Genomic DNA, 24,714 nt, shown 5'->3' with positions numbered 1-24,714 from the left:
GGTAGAAATAATCTGCCCTGACGGCATAGTAACATCATACCCACTGTCAATAATCTCAGGTGTGATGCCTACCCGCCTGATAAAATCCAGGGAGATAAACGAATGCGTAGCCCCTGAATCTAGCAACGCAAACGTGGAGTTGCCTCCAACTAGAATTCTCCGTGCACGCAGAAAATTCCCAACAATTTCATACCACTACTAAATTTTTCCCCAACAAGTCACTACTAACCCTTAATTCTAATCACAATTAAAACATGCTTCTTATTCTAACATGCAGATAGATAACCCAAAGAACAACAATTCCATAAAGAAAACGAAATTCTTAACCAAAGGAAAATTATAAAATACTAGGGATAAGATATACCGGTGATCAAGGAGGTGTCTGGGTCTGCCTCCTCTGCCTGCATGACGAACACTCTACCAGCAGTGTTCTTCTTCCTCGGGCAGTTAGCTATCTGATGCCCTGGCTCCCTACAGTGGTAGCAAACTCCTGCTCCCAAAAGACAAGGTCCCGAATGCATCTTCTGACACTTCGGGCAAGTAGGAAAACCTATGGCATTAGGGGCCCCGCCCCTCTGCTGCTGCGGCCTCTGCTGCGGATTCGGGCCCTTAGCCGGCCCTGTAAACTGCTTCTTCGCAGGAGGCTGCGAAGATGGTCGCTGATACCCAGCCTGAAACTGCCTCTTCCCCTGCTGCTCCCTCTGGATCTCTCTCCGACCCTCCTCGGAATGCAAGGCTCTACTGACTGCAGACTCATAAGTAAGGACGTCTGCCATGCAAACATCATGCTTGATATCCGCCTTCAATCCCTCCACAAACTGCCTCAACTTCTCCGGTGGACTGTCTGAAATCAGAGGCACAAAGCGACAGCCCCTCTCGAACTGTCTCACGTACTCAACTACTGACTTGTCCCCCAGACGGAGACTTATAAACTCCCGGATCATGCGACTGCGCACATCCTCGGTGAAGTACTTGGCGTAGAAGATACGCCTGAACTCTGCCCAAGACAGTGTAGGAAGGTGAACTCCCCTGGCAGCACCCTCCCACCATAGAGCTGCATCTCCTCTCAGCATGTAAGTCGCACAGTTCACCCTATCGGCGTCTGTGATCCCCATATAAGCAAAGATGGACTCCAGAGAGCGAATCCACCCCTCAGCCACCAAAGGATCGGTGGTACCAGAAAAATCCTTGGGTCCCTTCTTCTGGAACCTCTCAGCAACGTCCTCCTCATGGGACAACCTAGGACGAGTAGCCTGCTGCTCTAACAGAGCAGTAATCCCTGCCATCATATTCGCATTGGCCTGCTCCAATGCTGCTAGAGGGTTCTGCGGAGGTGGAGGTGGAGGTGGGGATCCCCCACGTCTGTTCATCGGTCTGGGAGGCATTCTGCACCACCACATATTTCTTTACGTAAATCGTCATGCATAACTAAGTGGTTTAAAAGTAATGCTAACTTAAATTCAAAGAATTAAATCATGCTATAAACACTTAAAACTTACAGACCGGTAGCGTGGATTTCTGAGCTCGCATAGTAGTAATGACCCCTCCAAGGACCGTGCTCTGATACCAACTGAAACGACCCTAACTCTATAATTAATAAATAAATATGCGGAAAATTTTTTTTATATATATACTTACTAAATAAAATATGTACATATATGCCCATACATATATGCACAGAATAAAAAGATTTAAAAATAAATAAATAAATAAATACTTAAATAAAAATGCATTCTTAAAAAAATAAATATCTGAGTCTACATTTAATTAAAATACTGTCATGAGGAAATAATTAAAAACTGCATGCACTAAAAATATTTAAAAGTAACATTCCAAAACCCAACCACTGAAAAATACTTAAAAAAATGTAACATACTAAAAATATTCAAAACATGCATAACGACTCAGACATCTAACACGGTCACGGGGTCACTGCATGTCCGCTCATATGTCCTCGCCGCCGGTAGGAGCTACATCCTCCTCTACGTACTCACCTGCACCATACCAGTGTAGTGAGCCTAAAGGCCCAACATGCTAACATAACAAGGGTTTAAAATAATTTAAATCAATTTAATACTAATACATAACATATACATGAAGGTGCATGCTTAAAATAACATCACAACATAACATAACTTAAATTAACTTTAATATCATAATCATACATAATACATAAACATTGTTGAGCAAATTATTTTCTAACATCGCATGGTTGTATCCATAGTGTAACCTTAAATCATACATCAAATACTGATCAGCGTGGAAACCAACGTACGTGGCGGTGACGAATCACCTCTTAAATTGGCAGTAAACTGCCCTTCAATAGTTCACATATGGGGACGAATCCCCCTTAAATTGTCACACTACTTCAACTCCCAACATAAAATATTTTCTTTTGCTCAACCTTAAACATTAAATCATGCATAAAAATTATTTCATGAATGCATGTACTTAAATAAAATGTGTGTCCTTCATATATATTTAATTTAATTTCATACTAACATATACAATTAAAATAACTTCAATGCATAAAAATAATTAAATATATAATCAGGACACATGAAATTTCTCATGGATTGTACTGGACTGCTGGCCCTAAACTCACAAGCCCATTTACTTAAATCTGGCCCATTAACACTGAGACTGACCCATTAACACTGAGACTGGCCCATTAACATACTTAAGCCCAATAAAATTATTCTAAGCCCAATTAAATAATTCAAGCCCATTAACAACCCATTCTGGCCCAATGGGCCCAAAAGCCCAAAGACTGGCCCAATAACTTCCATGGGCCCCCAAGCCCATAAAAATTATTGGACTAACTTAAATTAATTTAATTAAGCCCAAAAATAATTAAATTTAACCCAAATAATTAAATGGAACCCAAAACATTTTATTTCTAATTAATTGGCCCAAAAACCCATTAAATCATAAAATACTTTAAAATTAAAAAGACTCGAGCCCGGCCCACCAACCCGGACCCGGACCAACTTAACCCGACCCACTACCCTACTGACCCGACCCGAACCACAGACCCGACCCGGAACCAAACCCTAACCCTAAACCCGACGCCCCCCCTTTGTTCCTCTCGGCCGCCGCGAGCAGCAGCCCTTCTAGGGCTGCTGCCGCCCTGCTCCGGCCACCCCTGGCCGGAGCCCCGCCGCCCAAACGTAGCCCACGTCTGGGCAGTTCGAACTTAACCCCTGACCCCGGCCCATGCACCCTACAGACCCTCACCCGAGCCCCCTTCCCCGAAACCCTAGCTGTGCTCTCTTCTTGGCCGATCCCTCTTGACTCCAAGTCTGGGCTCGTTTGGCTCGAGCCACTCGAGCCACTCGAGCATAGACCCATCCTAGACCCCTTACAAACCGTAACCAGCAGCTAGAACCCACCATGTCCTTAAAAACGTGAGATGAGTGAGTATACATGTAAACAAGCTTCAACCACAAATAATTCAATCCTCTTTTCTGAAAACTTTTTGAAAGTTTTTGATGCATACACAATACACACACACTAAAATAACTGATAGGCACGAAAATAAGGAAATAATCATGCCTTGCACCGGAGTTTGAAGAGTTAACGGCGCGTGGGACGATTCCGGGACGACGAGCAACCTTGAAACTTCGAAGAAATTCGGCTATGGAACCTTCTTGGCTGTGGTTCGAGGAAGAAGATGATGAATAGTAGGGAGGGAGGCGGCTGATGGGAAAATAACGTGGGGTTTGGGTAGATTACGTTTTGGGTTTTTTTTTATTTAATTAAAATAGGTTTTAGGATAATTAAAAGTTTTAAATATAAAATATAAAATTTCAAAACTCCAAATAAAAGTTAAAATCTGATAACTTAAATTAAAAATATAAAAATCCCGAAATTACAAATTAAGGGAATTTTAAAAATAATTAAAAGTCATTAAAATGGCTAAATTTGAATAAAAATGGACTCCTAAAATTATATAAAATTAAATACTAAAAATTTTGAGGAAATAAAACTCAAAATAATATTTTTGGGCTCTAAAAAGACTCATAAAATAATTTGGATAGAAAGTTGTCATCTCGTCCGTCCACGGTCCCGTCTACGCGATCAAAAATAATTAAATACTAAAAATCATAAAAACCACTAATTATGGGTTAAATGCTTAAAAATAAATTAAATCATGCACAAATAATTCACATAATTATTTAACCCATAAATCTAAACTTTAAATAATTAAATATCCTAATTATGCATGCGGATTTACGTATTTAAAATACCGGGTGTTACAATTCTCCCCCCCTTAACTTGAATTTCGTCCTCGAAATTTAAAGTACTTACCCGAACAACTCCGGGTAGCGAGTCCTAATGTCTGCCTCGGTCTCCCAAGTAGCTTTCTCCTCCGAGTGATTCAGCCACTGGACTCTGACCATCGGTATGACCCGCGTCCTAAGCCTCCGCTCCTCCCTAGCCAAGATCCGCACTGGCCTCTCCTCATACACTAGATCTGGTGGCAACTGCAAGGGCTCGAAATTCAACACATGCGACGGGTTAGAGACATATCTTCGAAGCATGGATACATGGAAAACGTTGTGCACTGCCGCTAGCCCTGGTGGTAGAGCTAAACGGTAGGCCAACGTGCCAACTCTCTCCAAGATCTCGAATGGCCCTATACACCTCGAATTAAGCTTGCCTCTCCGGCCAAAACGCACTACTCCCTTCATAGGTGACACCTTCAGGAATACGTGATCACCTACAGCGAACTCCAAATCTCGTCGTCTGGCATCTGCATAACTCTTCTGCCGACTCTGAGCAGTCCTCATCCGATCTCGAATCTGAGTCACAATGTCAGCTGTCTGCTGCACAATCTCAGGACCCAGTAAAATCCGTTCACCAACCTCATCCCAATGCACAGGAGATCTGCATCTCCTCCCATACAATGCTGCATAAGGAGCCATACCTATAGACGACTGAAAACTGTTGTTATAGGTAAACTCCACTAATGGCAGTCTAGTCTACCAAGAGCCCCGAAAATCAATGACACAAGCTCTCAGAAGATCCTCGAGAACCTGGATCACTCTCTCAGACTGACCATCTGTCTGGGGATGGAATGTTGTGCTGAACAAAAGCCTAGTCCCCAATGTTGTGTGCAGACTCTTCCAAAACGCAGATGTGAATCTCGGATCTCTGTCTGACACAATCGACACTGGTATGCCATGCAGTCTAACAATCTCCTTGATGTAAAGCTCTGCATACTGTGTCAATGAGTAGGTAGTCCTCACGGGCAAGAAATGAGCTGACTTGGTGAGTCTATCCACAATCACCCAAATCGCTGTGCAACCTCTGGCACTCCTCGGTAAGCCAACCACAAAGTCCATCGTAATATTCTCCCATTTCCATTCCGGAATAGGAAGAGGTCTAAGAAGTCCTGCTGGACGCTGATACTCTGCCTTGACTTGCTAATAAGTCAAGCACTCTGACACCACTCTCCCGATGTCACTCTTCATCCCGGGCCACCAATACAATAGCTGCAAATCTTTGTACATCTTCGTACTTCCGGGGTGAATGGAGTACGGAGATGTGTGAGTCTCTGCTAAAATCTCAGCTCTCAACTGATCGACGTTCGGTACCCACATCCTACCACGGTACTGAACGATACCATCCACTACTGTATACAAGAGGTTACCCCTAGCCTCATCTCTCTGTCTCCATCGCTGCAACTCCTCATCAGTAGACTGTCCATCCCTGATCCGATCTCGCAGAACTGGCTGCACCGTCAACACTGACAAGCTCGGTGCATGACCACTCGGATAACACTCCAAGTCAAATCTTTGAATCTCGCTCTGTAGTGGTAACTATACGGTCAAACATGAGGCCACTGACGACTTCCGACTCAAAGCATCTGCTACTACATTAGCTTTACCCGGATGGTAGCTAATGTCACAGTCATAATCCTTCACCAACTCCAACCATCGGCGCTGTCTCATGTTCAACTCCTTCTGTGTGAAGAAGTACTTGAGACTCTTGTGGTCTGTGAAAATCTTGCACTTCTCGCCATACAGATAGTGCCTCCAGATTTTCAAAGCGAAAACCACTGCTGCTAACTCCAAGTCATGCGTCGGGTAATTCTTCTCATGAACCTTCAGCTGCCTCGACGCATATGCAATAACCTTGCCACACTGCATAAGTACTGCGCCTAAACCCAGCTTAGACGCGTCGGTGTACACCACTAACTCCTCATGTGGTACTGTCACCGCTAACACCGGTGCAGTAGTGAGTGCTTTCTTCAGCTGATCAAAGCTCCTCTGACAGTCTGAACTCCAGATAAACTTCGCATTCTTCTTGGTTAAGGAAGTCAAGGGTACTGCAATCGAGGAAAAACCCTTGATGAACTTCCTATAATATCCTGCCAAACCCAAGAAACTGCGAATCTCCAAAGCACTCTTCGGAATACCCCAATTCTGCACTGCCTCAACCTTCGACTGATCAACTGCAATCCCATCTCTCGAAATAATGTGGCCAAGAAATGCCACCTGCTCGAGCCAAAAATCGCACTTGCTGAACTTGGCATACAAACGATGCTCCCTCAAAGTCTGCAAGGCTATCTGAAGATGCTGTCTATGCTCCTCAATGCTCCTAGAATAGATCAAGATATCATCAATGAATACTATGATGAACTGATCTAGATACGGCTGAAAGACTCGGTTCATGAGATCCATGAAAACCGCTGGAGTATTGGTCATCCCAAATGGCATCACTAAGAACTCGTAATGCCCATATCGTGTCCTGAAAGCAGTCTTGGACACATCTGCATCTCTAACACGCAACTGATGATAACCAGATCGCAGATCGATCTTGGAGAACACTGAAGCTCCCTGCAACTGGTCAAATAAATCCTCTATCCTCGGCAGTGGATACTTATTCTTCACTGTGACCCTGTTGAGCTCTCGGTAATCGATGCACAGTCTCATACTGCCATCCTTCTTTTTCACAAATAACACCGGAGCTCCCCACGGAGAAAAGCTAGGACGAACAAAGCCTTTCTCTAACAACTCCTGAATCTGCTCCTTCAACTCTTTCATCTCGGTAGGAGCAAGTCTGTACGGTGCCTTAGAGATAGGCACGGTGTCTGGCACTAACTCAATGCTGAACTCCACATCTCTCACTGGTGGAATTCCTACAACATCCTCCGGAAAGACATCCGGAAAGTCACGAACCACCTCTATCTCTGATAATGATCTGCTAGATGGCTCTGAAGTCGTGACGATACTCGCTAGAAACCCCTGGCAACCCCGTCTCAACAACTTCCTCGCCTGAATAAGAGATATCACCTGAGGAATATCACTGCTCTGAGATGCATGAAAAGTGAACGGGTCGCCTACTGTAGGTCTCACTGACACTGATCTCCGACGAAAATCAATCGAAGCTCCATTGACTGTCAACCAGTCCATACCCAAAATCAAATCGAAACCACTCAATGGCAAAACCACCACATCTGCTCGAATGGAGTGTCCCTACAGCTCCAACTCCAGTCCTCGAATAACCTTCGAGGTAGAAATAATCTGCCCTGACGGCATAGTAACATCATACCCACTGTCAATAATCTCAGGTGTGATGCCTACCCGCCTGATAAAATCCAGGGAGATAAACGAATGCGTAGCCCCTGAATCTAGCAACGCAAACGTGGAGTTGCCTCCAACTAGAATTCTCCGTGCACGCAGAAAATTCCCAACAATTTCATACCACTACTAAATTTTTCCCCAACAAGTCACTACTAACCCTTAATTCTAATCACAATTAAAACATGCTTCTTATTCTAACATGCAGATAGATAACCCAAAGAACAACAATTCCATAAAGAAAACGAAATTCTTAACCAAAGGAAAATTATAAAATACTAGGGATAAGATATACCGGTGATCAAGGAGGTGTCTGGGTCTGCCTCCTCTGCCTGCATGACGAACACTCTACCAGCAGTGTTCTTCTTCCTCGGGCAGTTAGCTATCTGATGCCCTGGCTCCCTACAGTGGTAGCAAACTCCTGCTCCCAAAAGACAAGGTCCCGAATGCATCTTCTGACACTTCGGGCAAGTAGGAAAACCTATGGCATTAGGGGCCCCGCCCCTCTGCTGCTGCGGCCTCTGCTGCGGATTCGGGCCCTTAGCCGGCCCTGTAAACTGCTTCTTCGCAGGAGGCTGCGAAGATGGTCGCTGATACCCAGCCTGAAACTGCCTCTTCCCCTGCTGCTCCCTCTGGATCTCTCTCCGACCCTCCTCGGAATGCAAGGCTCTACTGACTGCAGACTCATAAGTAAGGATGTCTGCCATGCAAACATCATGCTTGATATCCGCCTTCAATCCCTCCACAAACTGCCTCAACTTCTCCGGTGGACTGTCTGAAATCAGAGGCACAAAGCTACAGCCCCTCTCGAACTGTCTCACGTACTCAACTACTGACTTGTCCCCCAGACGGAGACTTATAAACTCCCGGATCATGCGACTGCGCACATCCTCGGTGAAGTACTTGGCGTAGAAGATACGCCTGAACTCTGCCCAAGACAGTGTAGGAAGGTGAACTCCCCTGGCAGCACCCTCCCACCATAGAGCTGCATCTCCTCTCAGCATGTAAGTCGCACAGTTCACCCTATCGGCGTCTGTGATCCCCATATAAGCAAAGATGGACTCCAGAGAGCGAATCCACCCCTCAGCCACCAAAGGATCGGTGGTACCAGAAAAATCCTTGGGTCCCTTCTTCTGGAACCTCTCAGCAACGTCCTCCTCATGGGACAACCTAGGACGAGTAGCCTGCTGCTCTAACAGAGCAGTAATCCCTGCCATCATATTCGCATTGGTCTGCTCCAATGCTGCTAGAGGGTTCTGCGGAGGTGGAGGTGGAGGTGGGGATCCCCCACGTCTGTTCATCGGTCTGGGAGGCATTCTGCACCACCACATATTTCTTTACGTAAATCGCCATGCATAACTAAGTGGTTTAAAAGTAATGCTAACTTAAATTCAAAGAATTAAATCATGCTATAAACACTTAAAACTTACAGACCGGTAGCGTGGATTTCTGAGCTCGCATAGTAGTAATGACCCCTCCAAGGACCGTGCTCTGATACCAACTGAAACGACCCTAACTCTATAATTAATAAATAAATATGCGGAAAATTTTTTTTATATATATACTTACTAAATAAAATATGTACATATATGCCCATACATATATGCACAGAATAAAAAGATTTAAAAATAAATAAATAAATAAATACTTAAATAAAAATGCATTCTTAAAAAAATAAATATCTGAGTCTACATTTAATTAAAATACTGTCATGAGGAAATAATTAAAAACTGCATGCACTAAAAATATTTAAAAGTAACATTCCAAAACCCAACCACTGAAAAATACTTAAAAAAATGTAACATACTAAAAATATTCAAAACATGCATAACGACTCAGACATCTAACACGGTCACGGGGTCACTGCATGTCCGCTCATATGTCCTCGCCGCCGGTAGGAGCTACATCCTCCTCTACGTACTCACCTGCACCATACCAGTGTAGTGAGCCTAAAGGCCCAACATGCTAACATAACAAGGGTTTAAAATAATTTAAATCAATTTAATACTAATACATAACATATACATGAAGGTTCATGCTTAAAATAACATCACAACATAACATAACTTAAATTAACTTAAATATCATAATCATACATAATACATAAATATTGTTGAGCAAATTATTTTCTAACATCGCATGGTTGTATCCATAGTGTAACCTTAAATCATACATCAAATACTGATCAGCGTGGAAACCAACGTACGTGGCGGTGACGAATCACCTCTTAAATTGGCAGTAAACTGCCCTTCAATAGTTCACATATGGGGACGAATCCCCCTTAAATTGTCACACTACTTCAACTCCCAACATAAAATATTTTTTTTTGCTCAACCTTAAACATTAAATCATGCATAAAAATTATTTCATGAATGCATGTACTTAAATAAAATGTGTGTCCTTCATATATATTTAATTTAATTTCATACTAACATATACAATTAAAATAACTTCAATGCATAAAAATAATTAAATATATAATCAGGACACATGCAATTTCTCATGGATTGTACTGGACTGCTGGCCCTAAACTCACAAGCTCATTTACTTAAATCTGGCCCATTAACACTGAGACTGACCCATTAACACTGAGACTGGCCCATTAACATACTTAAGCCCAATAAAATTATTCTAAGCCCAATTAAATAATTCAAGCCCATTAACAACCCATTCTGGCCCAATGGGCCCAAAAGCCCAAAGACTGGCCCAATAACTTCCATGGGCCCCCAAGCCCATAAAAATTATTGGACTAACTTAAATTAATTTAATTAAGCCCAAAAATAATTAAATTTAACCCAAATAATTAAATGGAACCCAAAACATTTTATTTCTAATTAATTGGCCCAAAAACCCATTAAATCATAAAATACTTTAAAATTAAAAAGACTCGAGCCCGGCCCACCAACCCGGACCCGGACCAACTTAACCCGACCCACTACCCTACTGACGCGACCCGGACCACAGACCCGACCCGGAACCAAACCCTAACCCTAAACCCGACGCCCCCCCTTTGTTCCTCTCGGCCGCCGCGTGCAGCAGCCCTTCTAGGGCTGCTGCCGCCCTGCTCCGGCCACCCCTGGCCGGAGCCCCACCGCCCAAACGTAGCCCACGTCTGGGCAGTTCGAACTTAACCCCTGACCCCGGCCCATGCACCCTACAGACCCTCACCCGAGCCCCCTTCCCCGAAACCCTAGCTGTGCTCTCTTCTTGGCCGATCCCTCTTGACTCCAAGTCTGGGCTCGTTTGGCTCGAGCCACTCGAGCCACTCGAGCATAGACCCATCCTAGACCCCTTACCAACCGTAACCAGCAGCTAGAACCCACCATGTCCTTAAAAACGTGAGATGAGTGAGTATACATGTAAACAAGCTTCAACCACAAATAATTCAATCCTCTTTTCTGAAAATTTTTTGAAAGTTTTTGATGCATACACAATACACACACACTAAAATAACTGATAGGCACGAAAATAAGGAAAGAATCATGCCTTGCACCGGAGTTTGAAGAGTTAACGGCGCGTGGGACGATTCCGGGACGACGAGCAACCTTGAAACTTCGAAGAAATTCGGCTATGGAACCTTCTTGGCTGTGGTTCGAGGAAGAAGATGATGAATAGTAGGGAGGGAGGCGGCTGATGGGAAAATAACGTGGGGTTTGGGTAGATTAGGTTTTGGGTTTTTTTTTATTTAATTAAAATAGGTTTTAGGATAATTAAAAGTTTTAAATATAAAATATAAAATTTCAAAACTCCAAATAAAATTTAAAATCTGATAACTTAAATTAAAAATATAAAAATCCCGAAATTACAAATTAAGGGAATTTTAAAAATAATTAAAAGTCATTAAAATGGCTAAATTTGAATAAAAATGGACTCCTAAAATTATATAAAATTAAATACTAAAAATTTTGAGGAAATAAAACTCAAAATAATATTTTTGGGCTCTAAAAAGACTCATAAAATAATTTGGATATAAAGTTGTCATCTCGTCCGTCCACGGTCCCGTCTACGCGATCAAAAACAATTAAATACTAAAAATCACTAATTATGGGTTAAATTCTTAAAAATAAATTAAATCATGCACAAATAATTTACATAATTATTTAACCCATAAATCTAAACTTTAAATAATTAAATATCCTAATTATGCATGCGAATTTACGTATTTAAAATACCGGGTGTTACACTTGGACTGCTTCCTGAATCCATTTGGGTAACTGTGATATCTCCGGGAAGCTTGGTAACGTTGTATAAATTGAGGCCAAGGCTCCAAATTCATACCAAAGCTTTACATCCTTAGGATTGACATTGTTTTTTAGCCATACCCTTGGATATATCCCTGCAACATCAACCCTGCAAGTGTTAGGGTTAATTTCACTTCTTGTACTTAATTTCTCCCACCTCTGTTGATAAACCTGAAATGGAGAAATAATAGCTGGATTAGTATCGATCTTAGATTTGCCCTTGTTAGTGTTGAGCCTAAGATTAATCTCTTCCTCTTTTACCCCAAAGGCGGAGGGTTGACTTGATGAGGAATCCTCATCAATTGTTGCTTCATCTAGATCATCAAAAGCTGATGATAGATTAGCACTTATTTCTTGAGTTTTAGCTTCCTCAACATCTTGTTTTCCAACCGGTGGTTGTATTTCTTGTTTTTGTAAAACCAATGGTTTTAGCATATCTCGTTTATGAGAAACAAATGGTTTCTCTATGGCCTTCACAATTGGCCCTTGAATAGCAGCCCATAGTTGTGTTTGAGCTTGCATACACCCTGTAATTCGATTAGATACTTTGATCCGATCAGCTTGTTGTAACCTGCCGGCCATTTCAGCATTAATGGCTAACTGGTTGAACTCGATTTGAAGCAACCCAAGGTGTTCCCTGAGATGCCTCTGCATTTTCATGATGGAATCCACGTCACTGCCTTCCATCTCTTGTTAAGAAATCTGCAAGAATATTTTCATGAGATTTAATAATAACAATATCAAAAATATAATTTTGACATAATGCTTGCCATCTTAATAACCTAGCTTTCTCAGGTTTAGATTCAATCTTATTTTTTAAGAAAGCTTTTACCTGGGTGTTATCAACTTTTAGCGTGAATTTTTTAGGAAGTAAAAATAATGGCCATTTTTCGAAAGCCCTTTTAACTGCATAAAATTCCTTTTCGTTGATATGCCATCTGATGTCCTCTGATTCTGAAAAAAGACCGCTACAGTATCTGCATGGTATTTCTCCATCCGGAGTGATCTTGGTAAGGACTGCTGCCCACCAATCGTCACTAGCATCCGTAAATAAAACCAGATCTTCTTCATCTTCGGGTATAACCATTTTTGGGAGATTCTTACATATCTTCTTTAATTGGTTTACCCCTTGAGTATGGTCTTCGGTCCATATAAACCTAGCATCCTTTTTTAACAAAGGACTGAACACCTTTCTGTACATTGTTAGGTTGTTAATGAATATCCCTGCGAAATTAACTACTCCAAGAAAACTCTGGAGTTGTTTTATGTCTTTGAGTTTATCTGGAAAATTCTTTACCTTTTCCACAATATGGGGTTGTAGAATTATTCCAGTTTCATCAATCTTAATACCAAGGAATTCAATTTTCCTTGTTGTTATGACTGCTTTCTTTTCAGATAAGACCAGTCTTTCTTGTTTACAAATTTTAGAGAAAATCTTAAGTGTTTTACGTGTTCGTCTATATTTTTTGATGCTATAAGAATATCATCAATATAAACAAACATAAAGTTGAAATAATCTTTAAAAAGGTTATCCATCTTTCTTTGAAATATCTGGGGTGCATTAGCCAATCCCATAGGCATAACTTCCCAAATATAGTGTCCTTGTGGAGTAGAGAAGACTGTGAATTTCTTACTGCCTTCTTCCATTTGAATCTGGTAAAATCCAGACTTACAATCAAATTTTGAGAACACTCTAGCATTTCGTACACAGCTAATTAGGTGTTCTCTACTCGGTATAAAGTACCCATCAAACTCCAGGATTTTATTAATACCTTGGTAGTTAATAACTAACTTGGGTTTCCCTCTTTTTATTTCACCATGATTTTTGACTAGAAATCCTGGGCTGCTATATGGTGAAACTCCTTCTTTGATTAGACCAAGGTCCAAATGTTCCTTGATAATTATTCTCATATCCCTTTGATCTGTTATGTTCATCGGGATAGGCTTATATCTAACGAATGCATACTCTTTGCCTTCCTTTAGAGTAAGACTAGCTTTGAGTTGATTTCTATCCCACCATGCCAAAGGATGCTCGTTGTAACTTTCTTTGAGCCTCTTTTTGACATCTTCAGGGGATACCTTATTTTCTAACTCTATATCTCTGTGATTTAGAGTCACCTTGAGAATCTTCATATTCTCTTTTTGGAGTTCTTGTTCTGTTGTTATTTTCAACATGGTTTCTCCAAACCTTATTGGATCTTTCATTTTTGGGTGAAAAAATTGTCCTTTATCACCACGCTGGCTGCGAAATATTATCGGCAATTGTCGATAAAAAGCAACTTTGAGTCTTTGAATGATAATTTTTTGATCACAAATTGTAGTGAACATAAGTCTTCTTGACTCATTGTCTTGTGTGTACTTCTTAAACATTTGTAAGAAGTTATTTCCTAATAGGATATCAGCTCCTGTATCATGGAAATAAATTGGTGGTGTCTTTACCTTGTACCAAGGTGTTTGACATGCTCCTCCCATGAGGATTTCTGCTTGTTTTATTCCTTTGCAAAGAATTAAAATTCTTCTAGAGAAATCCCGTCCAGCAATTTTTGGCAATTCTTCTTCACATTCTTCAGGGAAGACTTCTCTTTTTGCTGTACAAATTTCTGCTCCCGAGTCAATATAAGTTGCAAAGTATTCAGCCTTATATTGTTCATACAACATTCCTATTGGAATGTATATGGAGAAAGGACTTGTTGTCATTTTTTAAAGGGATTACTAAATGGCCCTGCCATTTTTAACAGACTGTGTTGCAACTCAGTAATCCGATTAAGACTTTTCACCTTTAGTTTTTCTAAGGCTTCGGAAGGTAGAGTATGGTTACTTCTTTCTACTTCTTCGATGCGTCCTAGTAAATCATGTTCATGACTTACTAATTTCAGTAGTTGCTTCTTCGTCTATTTGTAAACAGAGTTTTCGAATCTGTTTAAGGGATTGTCCCTTATCCAATTCTCTTGGTTTTCCATCTCGTAGAATTTTTATTGAATCCTCCAAGTCTTCTCTTTTGCCATAAACTATATTCCTTTTTCAAGGCGTTTCCATCGTTTATGGTCCTCCAGAAATTCTAGGCCAAGAATGAGCTGATCCATCTCTTTTCCTGGAATTCCACATATTTGAACTTTCAATTCTCCAATATTTATCACTCCTTGGTAAGTTCCTTTTTCTTATTGTTCCAAATAGTAAATCGAGTTACAAGGGAACTGATTCCGATGACTTGTAATTTCGAATACTATTTTCACTTATTTCCATCCTTCTGGAGATCTAAGTTTTCCTATTATAGAAAACTCCTTTTCTTCTGGTGGAATTTCTTGAATAGGAGATTTGTCCCATCTCCTACTTGTCATTCGGTCTCCTTGGAAAGATAACCTTCGGGGTTCTATTTTAAGGTCTCTGTATAGAACAGGTCTGTCTTGAATTTGAATGTCTGTTTCCTGGATTAAAGAAAACTCGATTCTTTCCGGGTATGTTGCATGAGCAACTTTCCCAAATATCTCTGGAATTTCAATGAACTCATTTCTAATAAATAATTCAGAATGGTGAGTATTAGAAAGAGCATATGAAATTTGATATGTTATTGAATATGGCATATTACCTTCCTTCATTAGTCTTTTTTCCTTGAAGTTTTGATGCAACGTCATGGCTCGACTAAAATCTCTATCAGCTAAATTGTAGGCTATTCTTGGATAAATAACTCCCACAATTTTTCCTGCGCACAAATTTCCTGAGATAGTTCCTAGAACCGCATCTTGTATATTTCCCATTCTTTTATCGCATACTATGATATCTATGGGTGAATCTATTCCTTCTTTAAAAGTAGCTTTGATCATAATCTGGATTGCTCCAATATGAATCCAAGACATTGTCTTTGCTACTTATGCTTTTAATTTCTGTAATTCCTCTCGAATTTCTTCAAAGGGAATCAACTGCATCTCAATTTGATTACTGGTTAATTCCATAGGAATCGCCATTTCTCTTCTGGATACCTTATAAATCAAATTATGTCTTCTTTGTCTTAGCCCAAGGTTTTCTAAAACTCTTTCAACTTGTCCTGCCGAAAATCCTTGGTACTTCTGTAGTGTTGGATTTTCTCTCATAATCCTTTGAACCATATTATGAGATATCGTGGTTTGACTAAAGAACCCAGCCAAACTTTCATGTGTTTCATGTCGAAACACCTCCTCTTTACTCTGATTCTGATTCCAATTCATCCTCAGAAACTTCTTGACTAAATAATATCTCTTCTTCGTATATGCTTTCATCTGAGGGGATATCCTCAAATTGATATACTTGGACTAGATCTTGAAAGAAAACCACATCATCCATATCTGGTGTTGCTTCAAAGAGTTTGACTCTTTTTTTCTCGTTTTCTGGACAATTTGTAGATATATGTCATTTTTCTCCACATGTCCAGCAGTTGCAATCCTTGAAATTTTCACTTGCCCTTGTATGAGTTCTTCTGAAAGTTCTTCTTGATGGTGTTCTTTCCCTGCTTTGTGATGAGCCTGTTGCTGGGGACATTCTTGTAGGTCCACTTCTTCTACCTGATCTATAAGATCTGGCTTTTTGTTTGGACCAAAATGTTCTTGGTTTCCAAGAACTCTTCATTCTTTTATTATAGGGATTATTTCTGAATTTCTTCCTTTTAAATCCCTGTGTTCTGTTTCCAATGATCGTTGGAAGATCATTTTCTCTACAACACAAAGGTGTACGCTTATCTATACCCCTTATTTTCTTGTAGTTCTTTTGTAATGCTGCCATATGGCACCATTCTGTCAATTTTCCTTTCAAAAAGGACGCGCGTCTTGCCAATGTATCAAGATTACCTGGAACGTATTCTTTAATCAGCATTTCTCTCCAGGGACTTGGCATTTTTACAAAAAATAGCTGAATAGCTACATTTTTCTCGACTCCCGAATTCCATCTGTATTTAGTGAATAACATAATGTATTCATCAACTAAACAAATATCATGTAACTCGAGGCTATACAGAGCTTGAGTATATCTTCTCTTTTTCTCTGTATCTTGATTATTGAAATAGTCTACCCCTATGAATTGTGCTTTAAATAGGGTGGTCATTCTTTCTCCAATCTCGCTGAGGGATTCTCCTGCTAAGATTGATTCCTTCGTATCTGACATAGTCATCTCCCATGCGATCTTGACAGATCCCATTAGACTCATTTCTAGAAGTTTAATGAATCCTTCTTTATTGAGATCTAATGTCCCTACTGCAATTCTCATAGCTGACGTCCAATCATCTATAAGATCTTCTCTGTTTTTGAAGTCCAAAACATCAAGGTTTAACATAACCCCATAAGGATGTATCAGGTCTAAAACAGTTTTTCCATAAGGAGTTTGATGTAGTGGTATTTTACTCCTTCTTGATCTGGTTCCTGCTGGATGTGAATTTTCTCCCACATGGAACTCACTATGTGATTCTTCTGTTTTTACCACATATCTTGGGGGATTTTCCATGGGTTGTTCACCCTCAGGGGAATTCATTTTTAGATCTAAAACTTTGAAATTCGCAAAAGAATCTGCAAGATCTTGTAGATCCTCGAGATTTAATCTTTTTAAAGTAGTCATCAGATAGTGTTTTTCTCTGATACTGCTTTTATAAGATTAATCATCATTTCATCATTAGTTAAAGGTTTTTAAACCATTTTGGTTTTATCTTTCTGATGTAACAAAGGTTCGGTACCAAACGAGAGTGGTAACCTTCCTCCTGTATTTTCTTTTCTAGAACCAGAAGTATGTTCTAGGTTTAGGATTTTATTTTGAAGATTCTTTAGAGTTCCAAGAATTTATTCTTGTTTCTTAAGGATTTCTTCAATTTGCCGAGGTATTTCATACAACTGATTGTTGTAATATTGTACCGTCTTTTGAATTTCTCTAAGATCTGCGGAGAGTTTAGAGGAATCTGGGGTAATCTCTAAAAATTTAGAGTTAGAAATCATTTTTCTTTATCTCTTCAAATTTGAGAGCATTAGTCGCAACCTGTTGTAAGTAATCTATTGTGAATAGATTAACTTGTTTATAGGATTTCGTATGAATAAAATTCTCTTGATTCAAACCTTCGTTTGAAGTCATCTTTTTGTAAAATCTTCTACTCAACAAAGAAAAGCGTGAATTAACGAATAATATTATGTCTGAATAATTAACCTAAAGCTTTGATACCAATTTTGCGCATAATTCTTTATACTACAAATGAGCACAAAATCTTCAGATTCAAGCATAAAACCTTTACAAGTTAAGCATATAACCTATAGATTTCAAGCATAGATTAGCATAAATCCAGCACAAGAATTAAATATTAAAATATTCAAGTTTGGTGGTCCTAGGGAGTTATAGTAAAGAATCTTTTGCCTAAGGAGTTCTAATAAAGTTAGGAAAGGTATTAGGGATTTTAGGACAATTCACTCTTGATTCAAATTTTAGGATATCAAAAATATGCTTGTGATTTTTATTTTTTATTATAAAAAATATTTCAATTTTAAAAAATCTTAGTCCCAGAATATTTGTGCTTGTACCCGTTTCGTTCATACTTAGAAGCTACTTTTACTTTCACAAAATTAATAATTTATATCAACCTGATTATTGCGTTTTTGAAATATACTCACTTTTATCTTTTCCTTTAATAAATACTGGATCTACTCGAAGGCGAAAAGGAAAAAAGGAAAAGCATTAGGACATTAGCATGCATTCATTCCCTAGGTCAAAAGGATGAGCTAGCGTAGGGAAATAATTATAAGAACCAACCATCTTTTAATTAATTAATTAATATATAATATTTATATTTATATATTTGGACATGGTAGTATGTATGTATGTATGTGTGTGTATATATATATGTATCTGATAATAAATGTCCCCCGGTAGCATGGTATTTTGTTCGTTGATTTTATGAACATAAAGTCTCCATTGTTCTACCTACCAAAAGCAATAAACAAAAGATATTTATATATTGTAAATCAAAACACGCCGCGCTCCGTTTTCAACATTCCACACCTCTCTTTTCGTCACCTTTAATGCTAACAAATTTTATTCTTAAATCATACTTTAACAATCTTCGTATTTCATCATCAGTACATTAAATCACTTCCGAATAGATAATTAAATATGGAGTTATGTTACATGTATATATTTGGTTATACGTTATTTTCGATATTATAAAATTATTTCACGTGCATTACCGAAAAAATATCTTCATTCAGATAATTTAACAACTTCACATATATATAACATTTTTCTTAAATGTACATCCCCTTTAATTAATCGTATTTACTTTAAAGATATACAATTAAGATACAATTTTTTATTTTATTTTTTTGCTTTCAGTGGCATAACGGGTGTAATATAATTATCTACATGTTAATGAAAATTTTATATATGGTTATTAATGATATCACTGCGTGTAATAACGATTACAATTACAATTGGACAAAATGACTATAAAACCCTTCATGTTCACCATTAGAATGTATTTGAAGCGCGAAACTAGTCACACCTTTCCAATTAAGTAACTTACTTTACTACATAATGTATAAAAATTATTATAATATATAGATAATTTCATCCACGTATTTTATGTAGGTGATTAATTAGGATGAAATGAAATAATAGCAAGTAATTGTATGGTTTTTTTTTTTTTTTTTTTGCAATATAAAAAATTGAGAAAGGTCAAACCTGGAAAACGATATTGCAAATCCAACCCCAGTGGCCGACAATTAGCTCTTCCCCTCACATCACATGCAAACAAATTTAACACTTTGAAATCTTTCCCCATTTAAATATCCAAAACGCCTTTCTAAAAATCCAATTCAATCCTACATATACAAACAAATTCTCCCTTCATTCACAAAATTAATCAAGTATTCATGCATGCCCTCCCATCCGTTGTCTTCTTCTTGTAATACCAATGATGTTGGCACAAATATAACTCAAATTTTTTATAACATGATTTATATATATATATATTATATATATATATATAAGTGCCTTATCAATTTTCATGCAAGTCCAATGTTTGATGATCTGATCTCAATTAATTACATACGATCATGTGTTGCAAATTGCATTGTAACATACAATTAGTAACGATAAGCTTAGCAAAAATTGATTTGCTGATATTGTGAGTATCAGGGAAGAAAAGTCTAATAATCCCAAATATAGGCAAGTGAAACAATTTTATTATCATAATCCGAACAATAGATAATAATAATATTAATAAAAAGAAGTATTTTATGCTCATCTTCTTGCTTCATCCAAATAAAATGCCAACCATCTATGCCTCTAAATAGACCCAACAAGATTTCCATGCCCCACCCTTCATACAAGGAGAGAGAGAGAGAGAGAGACAAAATATACACAAAAACGACCCCTGGCCCTGGTTCAAATATGATGATACTCCTACATGAAGGTGGGTGATTGAATTGCAAAGATGGCTGGCATTTAACATTAGATTCGTACACATATTATTCGACAAATTGCTCTCTAATCTTTATGACAGATTTTAATTAAATAGGCAATGAACTAAGATGATTAATTGGGTCTGGTTTTCTTGGACGAAGGTTCCGGTGAGGATGAAACCGAAGGATTTTTGGCCTCTGCCCACGAATCATTGGTAGAGCTTTCAGAGCTGAATGAAACATCCATGACTCCTGTGGGACTTCCGGGGAAAGATCCAAACTTTCTTTTGTTTCTTGAGAGGAAGTGGACGCTGGTGGCTACATCTTGTATTAGCCTGCAGCAGTGTTCCACTTTTTCCTGTTTCAATTTCTCTGATTAATTCTGAGTTGAACTTGTAACTATAAAGATTCTACGATTTGAGGAACATTAAGTTTTCTTCTGCTGTGAATTAGAACAAGGACAAAATATACCTTAGTTCCGAGAATGGTCACTAGTTTATCTTGATATTGCACCCCAATGCTGGGCTCAACACTGCTAATAACATACAGCATTGTGGCAGAGGCCAATGCAGAAGGCAGATAAGAAATGAATCTACAATCTGCAGGCACGAATAGAACAAAAATTTAATCTAGGAAACATTCATGGAAATTGGAGTCAAAAGATGTAGCTCGAATTATTATTTTTACCGGAAATGAGGGATAGAAGCAAACACTGGCATCTGTCTTGGAAGTCCTTACAGAGATGGCTATTAAATCCAAGTCTCTTTGAAAAGTACTCGAGGAATGAATGTGGGGTGACAGGATTCATCTTCCATTTAAGCGTAGAGAGAATCAGAATCTCCATTCTTTGAATGGTTTTTGACTCGAACACATATTTGGAATCCACCTAAACACAAAAAGTCGAATCAAATTCAAATCTTTAATCACACAGAATCAAGCAATAACAAGAAAATTGTGCCTACTTGGAGGTCTAAAAGAAGTGGAACTTGGGTCTCCTCGACTTTGGCAGCCAAAGAAAGACAAGCCACTGCAGCAAGCTGAACCATCCACGGCTTCTCTGTGTGGGACTGATTAATGCTACACAAAAACCTATCCAAATAGTTAACTGCAAGAACCGCAGTGAGACCAGAAAACGAGTAATATCCAACGACCCTTAGCATCCACTCCACCGCCTCACGCCTATCCTTAACCAAACACCACTTCTCCAAAAATCCATCGTACAGTTGGTTTTCCTGCTCTCTATGCAGTAATGCTCTCAACTCATCATCGTTCTGTTCCAACAGCTCCACAAAAGCCGTGGGTTCCAAGCTCTCCCCTTCTCCTTGTGCAAAAAAGCTTCTTTCGATTATTTCTCCATTGTCATCCCATTGCTCCTCCTCACAATACAGAGAATCCAAACCCAACGGAAGCTGGTTTAGTTGATGGCCGGAGGAAATCATGATCTTCTTCCAAGAAGAAGAGTTGGAAGACTGATTGCATTCATTGTGGTCAAATAAGTATAGAGAAGGAGAGGCGTAGATGTGAACTTTGCGCCATCCCAATGAGGAGGAGTGGACGAAGGTGCAGACTTTTGAGAGTGGGGGGAGCTGAGGAAAGGACAGGCTATAGGAAATGACTAAAGATTGTATTTTTATTGCTTTGTGGGATTTGGTGCGCGCTGTGGTCTCTTTTAATTAGTATGGCATGATGCCCACCAAATTACTTCCAAGATTTTTGAGTATGTGCCCGTGATACGAATTAATTTTACCCATATAATCATATTTACAATAAGAAACTAATATTTTTGATATAAAAAGTAATATTTTTTTATGGATAACACAAATAATATATCATTCTCACAAAATTGACGCGTGAGACCATTTTACGTGAATTTTTGCCAAGATTTTTTTATTATTATGATTTTATTTTTAAATTATAAATGTTTTTTTATGTATGTGCTAATCAACTAAAAGTGATTAGAGCACGTATACAATATGCCTATAAATAGGGTTGAAATTTATATATATATATATATGTATGTATTTAAAAGAATGTAACTTTTAGAGAGAAGTGGAAATATTTTGATGGGTTGAGGAAGGTTGAATGCCCAAAAAATATGACTAGTTTCTCCTATGAAATGAGAACATTAGCTGTACTTGCATAATTTTTGTTGTACGTTAATTAAGTATTTTCATTATACATTATTTTATAATAAAATGCATCTTTATAAATATTATTATTTATAATATTTTTTAAACTTAATTTTGAATTAGGAAAGTTAAAAGAGTGGCTTGAGTTGGAAATTGGAATACAAAAATTCATTGATTTTAAGTTGAAAAATAATTTAATATCCTAAAAATTCAGCGTATTCAAGCCACTTGTGCAGAGGAATCTTAATTTGTTATTTATACGGGCTTAGGCCCTTATAGCAATGGGCCACACAAGAAATAGCTAGGGTCACGTGAGTCTTCGAACATCAAAAATCCGTATCAATTGGGCCCATGATGCGGGACCCACATGTATATCATTAACGAGCAATATTCATTGAAATGGCACCTAGTAGATCTCATATTGTAATAATATTGATACTGTTAATGTCATAAAATATGTGTTATTTGATCAACTGTAAATGATATTAACTTTAGAATAACTTGAACTCGACCGATTGAACTTGTGCAACTTTTTCTTCGGTTTAGATAGAATAAGTGCCCAGAAACTTTTATTAAGATGAGACAGTTTAATTCTCTTCAGATAAATGACAGAATTAACGTAATTAATGAGACTTAAATAGTGTTTGCAAAAAATTATCCTTTTATAAAAGTGATTAAATTTATATATTATAAAAAATTAAAGAAAAATCAAAAGTTGTTAGTGTTTAGAAACAAATATGAAAATTTAAAAATCAAAGTTGGATAGTGTTTGACAAATAAGTGATTATAATGATTTTAACATTGACTTTTTTATTAGAATCACTTTATTTTGAAGAATCATAATCACCATATGACTAGATTTTGAATTTTAATTAAGTTAAGTATAAGTTAATACATAATTTGTGTTTAAGAAATACACAAAAGTAATTCTTTAAATTAAAATATAAAAATCAAGTTTTTTTTAATGATTACAAATAATATTCTCTTACAAGTACAACAACTGCATTGTATAATCCACCACTTCAATTTGCACATTTTGTTTATATATATTTCACAATAACAATAACATTTTTACTATTGTAATCATTAACTTCCTCAAATTTTTGAACAAATGTATTGTCTGGAATCGCATACTTTTTTGTCTATACTAACAAAAAAAAAAGAGTAAAGCTAAAATCATTTACTGTCGGACATGCTTTATTTCTTTAGATGTAAATGATTAGAAATAGGGTTGTTTTATTTTACTATTATTCTGTATAAAGTATTGGAATCACCCTATATATCCAAATGAGATCGATATTTTCCAAGCAAAATAGTCAAATAGACAACTTCCATTAAATACGTACTTTTCTTCTTTCTTTTTTTTTTTTTGACGGGATTAAATACTTTTCTTCTTGGATATATTGAAAGTTTACTTATAGACATTAGACCTTGTAACACTAGTTATTTTCTTATAACATACATGAATAATAATTTTATGATACAATGCTACGGGCCGGGAGAAGAAAACGTGAATGTGTTTGTTACAACTTACACGTCACCGTCAAATTACAAACCCAACTAAAGTATAACCCCAACATCATATATATATATATATATATATATATTTATTTACATAAATTTAAAAAGTTACTAGAAACGTAAATTCTAGAAAAAAAATTTCAATTTTATCTTTATTTAATAAATATTTTAATTTAATTAAAAAATTATTAGAATTAGTGATCAATGTATGGAAAAAATGCAATTTTAGTCCTGTATATTTGTTACATTGCGATTTTGGTCCTCTATATTTTCATATTTCAGTTTTAGTTCTGCATGTTCTGATTTTTGGCAATTTTAGTTTTTTTCTTTGAAAATGCTTACGTGACACTATGCACATCAGCTCCACATTGGTGCCACATCAGCGGCACATAGGAAAAAAGGACTAAAATTGTAAAAAAAAAAAATAAAGTTAGCGGACTAAAATTGTAATCTTAAAATATAGAGAGGATCAAAATCGCAAATTGACAAACATACATGCATGACCAAAAAAGTAATTTTTCCTTAATGTATTTAATGATGAGACATATTGGAAAATAATTGATAAAATAATATCAAACATGAAACGTGAACTATATATTTGAAACGGGTGAAATTTTTTATATTTGACACATGAAAATTATATAACAACTATTGCTTAATTATTCCTAACATTGTTAATTAATACTCACACCAATTATATAACAGTAAATAATTGATTTCATAATTTATTTTGTAAGCATTGCAATATTTTGTAAGTTACTTGAAACATGGAATCCGATTCAATATATAGATTTGGAAGTCTTCATTTTCTCCGAGAATTGGTTGTTTATTTATT

The 24,714-nt window shown here is 37.6% G+C and overlaps 1 protein-coding gene across 1 annotated transcript; it reads right to left on the bottom strand.

Moving 5' to 3' along the window:
* Positions 1 to 20,085: 20,085 nt before the first annotated feature.
* On the bottom strand, positions 20,086 to 21,844 carry LOC140865623 (cyclin-D3-3-like). Its single transcript, XM_073270311.1, has 4 exons — positions 21,192 to 21,844; positions 20,917 to 21,115; positions 20,701 to 20,828; positions 20,086 to 20,587 (listed from the first exon to the last, which is right to left on the bottom strand). Exons 1-4 carry the CDS (start codon positions 21,666 to 21,668, stop codon positions 20,363 to 20,365), a joined length of 1,029 nt encoding a protein of 342 aa, XP_073126412.1. The 5' UTR covers positions 21,669 to 21,844; the 3' UTR covers positions 20,086 to 20,362.
* Between the last annotated feature and the right edge of the window lie 2,870 nt (positions 21,845 to 24,714).

Source organism: Henckelia pumila, chromosome 4, assembly GCF_033568475.1.
Source record: "Henckelia pumila isolate YLH828 chromosome 4, ASM3356847v2, whole genome shotgun sequence".
NCBI lineage: Eukaryota > Viridiplantae > Streptophyta > Magnoliopsida > Lamiales > Gesneriaceae > Henckelia > Henckelia pumila.
The sequence above is the reverse complement of the archived record's forward strand: the minus strand, read 5'-3'. Positions and strand labels throughout refer to the sequence as shown.

Bases quoted from the DNA above. Each gene is read 5' to 3' on its own strand.
- LOC140865623 (XM_073270311.1), bottom strand. From the start codon at position 21,668: ATGATTTCCTCCGGCCATCAACTAAACCAGCTTCCGTTGGGTTTGGAT. The intron at 21,116-21,191 runs GTAGGCACAATT...TTTTGTGTTTAG, and splicing joins CACTTCTTTTAGACCTCCAA to GTGGATTCCAAATATGTGTT. The intron at 20,829-20,916 runs GTAAAAATAATA...TCGTGCCTGCAG, and splicing joins GCTTCTATCCCTCATTTCCG to ATTGTAGATTCATTTCTTAT.